The sequence below is a fragment of the Zerene cesonia genome, chromosome 11, assembly GCF_012273895.1.
Source record: "Zerene cesonia ecotype Mississippi chromosome 11, Zerene_cesonia_1.1, whole genome shotgun sequence".
Classification (NCBI taxonomy): Eukaryota; Metazoa; Arthropoda; class Insecta; order Lepidoptera; family Pieridae; genus Zerene; species Zerene cesonia.
In genome coordinates, this window is record NC_052112.1 from 6,474,572 (window position 1) to 6,482,599 (window position 8,028).

Genomic DNA, 8,028 nt, shown 5'->3' on the forward strand with positions numbered 1-8,028 from the left:
GCGCTTTGTACTACCGTCGCTTTCCGGAGTCTGACCGAGAGAGGTTAGGCTCGGGGACTTTCAGTTCGCGCCATTGTTTCTGAAAGAAAAATAAACATTTTAAAATTATAACGATACGTCTAATTCATTTGAAGTCCTGTATTATTATACCTTATCAAATAACTTTAAAATAAAGATCTATATGGTATAAGGGTTGCCACTTATATATTTGTGTTTTTTTTTTCAGTAAAAACACAATTGACATATTGATATTTGATTTCTTAATTTACTTATACCCCGTTAGCATAATAATTTGTGATATAGTCTGTATTTCCAATTATGAGGAAAATGAATAACATATTGTAAACTGCTCGATTAGAGCTGTAAATATACAAATTTATCAGAAAATCTTTAGTTTTGGAATGACACATAAATTTTTATAGGCAATTATTTAACTTAAATTGATCTTTAATCATTTCTGTCATTAACTACTTAGTATATAGGGAATTAATTAATTCTACGAAATACTCAACTGATCGTTTAATGAGTAGGTAGTATAATTATCTTACCAGCATCTGATTATCCGGAACTCGTGATATAAAATCTAATATATCGTTGTTAGGAACTCTCCCAGGATTGAGAAACTTACGGCCGAACTTATATAAACCTGAAACAATTGATTTTGTATTAAACGAAGGACAGGATGGAAACAAAACCACCTAAATGCTATAACATATTTAGTAATTAAGATACGGCGTAATAGACTGGCGAAGCACATCATTAATTTATGATACATTAGCTGCGCCCCGCGGTTGCACCCGCGTAAGTCCGTATCCCGTAGGAATATCGGGATAAAAAGTTGCCTATATGTTATTCCAGTTATCCAGCTGTCTACGTACCAAATCTCATTGCAATTTCATTGCAAGGTTTAGTACTTTTTGCGTGAAAGAGCAATAAACACATCCTTACAAATTTTCGCATTTATATTATTAGTAGGAAGCAAGTATGATTATAAATCTTTAAAAATGTATATTAACAAAACACAAATGTCGGAGTTCGGAGAACAGAACACGTTATACAACTTTAAAACATGCGCAGTTTCGGATAATCTATTGCAATGAATGGCTGTTTCGTATTGAGAGTATGTGAAGATACTTACCAAATGCCATAAACATATAATTGGCTGGTATGAGGTAGAAAGCTATCGATAATCCCACGAGGGCGAGCATAAATAAATAACTTAAGTACGGCACGCTGAAGTTCACCAAACTAAAAAAAAAAAATACACTAAATCAATTAAATACAAAAATTAAATGAACATCAACAACATTTTTACTTTTCCCCTGTTTAAATTTTTTTTGGGAAATAATTATTTTTAACATTACCATTAAAATGCGCCTATGTCAGTTTGGTTCGCCTGGATAAAAATGTCGCTATCTCACTTCGATACTGGGTGTGAGATCTTTAAAATTAATACAAAAGTCAAAACCCACGTAGAAACTACGAACGTAGATTATCAAAATAAATTCCGACAAAAAGTAATTTCATAGCAATTTCGGCAAATGTAGGAAAAGTATAAATAACTATAAAGTTAATGAACTCAAGTTGTTGGTGGAAAAGTTTTAAAGGTATTTTAAGCACTTACTTATGCAGCCTCTCAAGGAGAGATACGATATAATCGATTCCGGTTTTTATGGTTATTGTGAGATCCTGTAACTCGGATATCCGCGTTTTTATCGTCTTTTCATCCTGAAATTAAATGTTTGTTAATCAACATGTCACTCAAAATAGCTAGGTTTTACGTTCCCGGCACCACATCGAGTTGAATTATAGGTAGATATCATGAGAAATATTACATCATTTATGACCTGTATTGACCTGTATAAAAATGCATCTAATATTTGAGTTATTACTCAATATTTTTACATTATTTATGGAAACGTAAACAACCAATTATTATACACGCATTTAGTAACCTCACGACACAAAATATCGTCATTGCAGTTATTATTGCGTAGGTATATAGGTGCTAATATATAACCGTGAGTCATTCTTTCTGTTCCACGTAAGTGAATGACTCGTTTTGGTTACTTTTTTTGTTATAAAGAAAAAATCTTCAAGGCGAAAACTGGAAATTTTAAGGATAAGTTGTAGTTGCTAAATACAGGAAAATTACATGATTATAAATAAGGTATTTGTATATTGGTAGTGACCGCCGCCGATATTATAATTCATATAGCCTATAGTATAAAAGTTCTAGAACCTTCAGCATAAATTGCTTGCACACCATCTAATAACAAAACCGTCTATCAGAATTAGCATTAGACTTAGAATTAGCATATGATTGACAAGGCAATGACTTATTTTATTTCGCCTTACTAACCTTGGTTCAAAGCATAGGTAGTTCAAGTAAATTTTTATTATTTATTTTCTGAAATGCTGGTAGCATTGTTTGCAAAATTCGATTTGGAAAAACTATTGTCCAATATTAGATGGAGACTGAATTACACGTTTTTCTATCTAACCTTGGATAAAAGCATGTTTTTAGTAGTTCGTTTTAGAAATGCCAGCATTCTCAAATTAAAAATATAGACATGATTCCATCTACATTCACAGAAGAATGTAGAGTACTATTGATATATTCGGAGTTTAATTATTCTCTCTTGTAGTCACTATATGGCACAAGTTTACAGTTAACAGATTCAATTCAATCAAATTATTGTTTCAAATTAACGATAAATTATACGAACAACAATATATATTACTGCTACTAAAATTAATGATTGAACTGTTTTAATTTAATGACAGTGTTTTATATGAATTTCTTTGAATGTTTGAGAGTTCATTTGGTAAAGCAGCTTTTTATGGTTTATATTTATTCATACTAATAACATTAAGCTGAAGTGTTGTTTTTTCGTATTGATTTTTTTCTTGAACAATTAATTTATTAAGACTATATAATCTATACTAATATTAAAAAGCTGCAGTTTGTTTGTTTGTTTGTATGTTTGTTTGTTTGTTTGTTTATTTCAATACTATAATCTCAGGAAATACTGGTTCGATTTGAAAAATTCTTTCAGTGTTAGCCCATTTATTGAGGAAGGCAATAGGCTATACGTCTACCACGGGCGAGCCGGGACGGACCGCTAGTATTATATATAACGTGGGTGAAACCGTGGGGCACATATATTTTCATTGAAGATAGAATCAAGACAGGATTTCTAGAAAACTTAGGAAATGTAACTTGTAAGCACCTGCCGATAATACACGAAAAATTATAAATAGTTGCCAGTAATAAGTACTGAATCGAATTCCAAACGATTGGAAGACAATGGATGCACTTTAATAGCATTATTATGTATTAATGCCGGAAGTAAATACAATTACATATTGTATTTAATTACCTTTTGTGTCTCTACTTCCTCGTCTGACTCATCATCCTCAGACTGATATAAGGGAACGATGACGGTATTATCTGTAACAATATTATATAATGAGAAACTATATCTTACATCCAAACTAATAATGTAAATATGAAGAGTTTGTTAGTTTGTTTGAACGCACTGATCTCAATAACTACTGGACCGATTTAGAAAATCAATTCACCGTTAGATATGTTTTTACCTAGTTTATATTTAAATTGTTCTCATATAAAAATGGTATGATTTAAATATAGTGAGAGCAATGTGGTAATTATTTTAATTTGTAATATTAATTCGAAATATAAAATGCAAGATTCTGTAATTTGTAATAAATAATGTAAGTAAATAGACTGACGTAAACATTCAAATATAAATATTTCCAATATGTCCTTACTTCTTTGCACGAGCCAGTAGTGTATGAAAGGCAAGAGAAGCAATAAGGGTGTCATCCACAGCCTGAAGAAGTACCAGAAAATCAGCCAACCGCCGAGCGCCATCGCTGACAGCTCTTGATTTTCCCATTCGAATACTCGTCTGCAAAAGAAAGCGTACATCTCGTTCTCATTATTATGGTATTTAATTCGTGATTTACTATTTTAATACAGAAATCTGAACCAACTTTAAGTTTTGAAAATTAGACCAAATTTATGTGGGACCACGCGGGGACACCAGCTTTCAAATAAAAAAAGAACTATCAAATCGTTTCACTCAGTCAAAAGTTCTGAGGTAAGAAAGCTTAAAAAAACGACTTAATAACCTCCTCATTTTATTGAACTCGGTTGAAAATTTGAAATAAAGTCAACAGTATAATAATATATCTTGGTAGGTTTTATCTGGGTAGGTATGTATTCGGCATATATGTTGATGTGAATCTCAATGACAGCAGTGCAGTAAACAGATGGTCTATACAATGACGTCATGTGCGGGCGGATGGTGCACGGACGGAAATATGGTGAAATAATTATATATCATATTTGGTAGTACAATGTCATATTACTTACTTAAAATGCTCGTTTCCCGACCGGAAAACTTTAAATATATGTTTAATAAATATTAAATTACTATAAATAAGTGGAATGTCGAATTTAGGTGATTTTTGAATATATTTCGTTTCCTTCGGCCTGAACAATCTCATTGACGCTTTTACCTGTAAAGAATAATTAAAATTAACACATGCTTTAAGCGTGTGTTTAAATCATTTCTTAGGTAAGCGAAAATCAGAAAAAAATACATATCCAAATGCCAGACGAGTCTAGCGACTTTCTTTGTAATAATTTGCACTGAAAAAAAGTACCTAGATACTTTTATCTCTACTACTACTACTACTACTAGATTCAACTTACGTTCAAATAGATCTACCTAGTTATTCTAATGTTACGTTTGTTGTTTTTTAGTCAGGTCTATCTATTTTATCATGATATCTTTGCCAAACAATACTTAATATTAAATATTACAATTTATCGAAATTACTCTTAATTACGCACTATACTACATAATTAATAGTCTTACCGGATTCCATACAACGGACATCTCCAACAGTATCCGGGGACAGTTTCCCCTCGCGCTTGCTTTCTTCGACCTATTCTTTAAAGCGTACCATCTCTTCTCATTATTCTGTATCCTCAACAAAGGTATAGATATCTTCCCGAGCATCTCCCCCTTCATCGACTGAATTAATGATTCTTCATACACGGCTATATCTACCGTTGATGTGATATCGTTTATTGAACTAAAAATTAAATACATTTTAAATAGAAAGAAAAAAGTATAAAAATAAACTAATTAATCATTTAATTATATTCATTTATGTATTTGTGTCACACGATCCATGTATTTGTTAAAATAAATTAAAAAGTAAAACATGGCTTTACATAAATTACACTATGTTACAAATCATCTATGAAAATATTTACACAAGAATTGTGAAACCAACTTATGATAAAATCCTGCAGAGTATAGCATTCTACGTAATGTCCGTTTGTATAAATTTCCCACTGTTTTGTTAAACCACTTCTACTCAAACGAATACCTACGACACAAGCGAGATTAATTAGTAGAATACGTATTAACATACGCTTTACATATTTTATCATAATGTTAAAAAATGATTTTTGAGATTTTAAGATTAGCTATAATGGTCGGTAACCGGATAGGTTGGTCTTAGATTGTCTGGTAAAATTATAACATTTGATATTCACTTACAATACAAAGTTCTTGTCCCAGCTAGGCTCAGAAGTGCCTTTAATCGTATGAGTTTGTACTCTTGCATTGTCCAACTCCAATATACAATAAGCATTGACACTGCCGCTAAGGGTAAGAGCGCTCAGCCCTTTTGCTCCGTACAGCGTTATTGACAACTGGCCGACATCATTCCAACTATCAGTGACACGATACCATGTCTAGAACAAAAATAAAATACAAATAAATATGTTTTATTGTTATTTATTAAAATTATATCACGTTCGGGCGAAATTACAACTAGAAAGTTGTTGAATGTTTCCTTACAAAACTGAAAACTTACATCTAAAAGCATTTTAGGAAGCGCTTTATGAATCACGGTGTCACACACACACACACACACAAAATTAAGTAAACAATGCAAATAAGTAGTGAGAAATCAATGGGTTTCATTGAAAAACTAAACCACTTTCAAATTGTCAGAACAATACCAAATTAATTGACACCACACGGAAGGCAACAACTTCCCTACAAAAAAAAAAAACTATCAAAATCTATACAGTTACAGTTCTATAGTTCCTTGTCGAAAATTTTGGGGGGTAAAAAACCGATAAATATTGTTTAACTGAAAATCCGTGTCTGTGTTAGGCCTTACAGTATATATAATTGAAAGAATAGTCTTTGCAGAATATAGCTTGTTATAACTGTACCTAAATATTGTATAATTGATAAACATAATCATATATGCATATGTATACCAAAATGATTCATACAACCGCGGTCATGGTAACTTACGTTGTGTAGCTACGTAGTTTTTGCGTAAGTTTTTTTTGTTATAGGTATTATTACTTTTTTAACTGACGCGACGTTGCAAAAAACGCGGAGGTTCTCATAAAATCTTCCATAAATTTAAATATTGTTTGTGTGGAAGTGGATGAATTGATTGAATTCATTTCTTAATAGATATTATTAGTTTCATCCAGTAATATATTTGTAGCATATTTTATTTTTCTTTATTATACGGATTTAGTACACTAATATTGGAGTGTCTACAAATGAGTAATAATAATAATAATGACAAACCTATTGTTAGTAACAATCAATAGACATTTGAAGCAAGGAATAAATACTTAAAGGTAGCTAGTTAAAGCGGATACAACCAAAAATGTATGTAAATATAATAGTTTATAGTTATAAAAATTTATGAGTGAAATAAAAACATATTTTATTTTTCATATAAGTCAGAACTTGAAGAAAAAAAGAATGCATGGGGATGCAAATCGCCATGGGGATGCGAGCATGTAAATATTTTTCTTTCAATTAGGTTCCTAGCTTATTATACTAAAACTTGAAAAGGTTCTCTTTATTGTTTAGACTGTATGTACTCGTATGTACATGCATGAATATGTAAACAAGGCACTTGTTTAAGTAAATGTTCTTCAAGAACCTTTGTAAATATTATAACAGCGTTTATGTAAAATAACGATGTAAAACCATACTAAGAATAGCTTTGCTAATGAATTTAGGTTAAATATAGTTTGCAGGTTACGTATTAGGTATTTCATGTACTTATAATCTAATCTTCTTTGGGGTCTATGCAAGATAAGGACTTTTGTCCGTAGCAAGAAAATCTCTGAAGAATGTAAAAAATGTAATGTAAAAAACTTAAAACATACCGTGGGCGGCTATTTGTGTCGTGAAAATTGAGTGAAGCGTTCAAAGCGCTCAGTTCAGATCGTCGTGTGCGATGATGCATCTGATGCATGTTTTCTTTTTTCGCGGATTGAGATAACTTTTTATGCGGTTTTTTTTAGTACTTTATGAATGGACAAAAAGTACCTGGGCTGGGGCCGACGCCTCGTCTGTACATGTCTTATTATGAACTATTACTAAGTACCTATTACTATTTAATAAACGTAGGAATACATGTAACTCGCAACTTACCGCAGTATTTTTGGCACCCATTTTATAAGGAATTTTATTTAACACACGAGACACAATAAACGATTATCAAAGTTATGATCCCACGATTATTAACGAGAGACTGACGGTTCGTGAATATTACAAAAAAAAAATACATATAAGTATATTGTGAAAATGTTGAAGTGCAAATCTTTGGACAAGGACATTTTTACCGTATTGCACAGTTCGATGTTGTTTGTATTAAAAATTTATTAAATTCATGCTAGGTAAAATAAATGAATAATATGATCTTAAGTAAAAACATTTATACATATATTAAATATATGACATCACCTATACATTTCTACTTTATAACTATATTATTCTTTTGACCTTATGACCTATATTCAATACTTGCATTTATATTATGTCCAAGTAAATTACAATTAAATAAATATAAAACAAAATATCTGTATGTACTTAGTCTGGCCATAAATACTGTTACACTTAATTATAAAAAAATATTACATTTGAATTTCGAATCTGT

At 31.1% G+C, this 8,028-nt stretch overlaps 1 protein-coding gene across 1 annotated transcript in view; it reads right to left on the reverse strand.

Moving 5' to 3' along the window:
- Positions 1-10: 10 nt before the first annotated feature.
- The window catches only part of LOC119830556 (multiple C2 and transmembrane domain-containing protein-like), a 14,804-nt gene continuing 6,786 nt past the window's right edge, over positions 11-8,028 (reverse strand). The window contains exons 3-11 of the mRNA XM_038353617.1: positions 5,604-5,800; positions 4,911-5,130; positions 4,403-4,548; positions 3,796-3,935; positions 3,384-3,454; positions 1,625-1,728; positions 1,139-1,248; positions 549-646; positions 11-79 (exon numbers count right to left, since the gene is read on the reverse strand). Of these exons, the coding sequence (XP_038209545.1) occupies positions 11-79; positions 549-646; positions 1,139-1,248; positions 1,625-1,728; positions 3,384-3,454; positions 3,796-3,935; positions 4,403-4,548; positions 4,911-5,130; positions 5,604-5,800 (1,155 nt within the window). The remainder of the gene's footprint in view (positions 80-548; positions 647-1,138; positions 1,249-1,624; positions 1,729-3,383; positions 3,455-3,795; positions 3,936-4,402; positions 4,549-4,910; positions 5,131-5,603; positions 5,801-8,028) is intronic.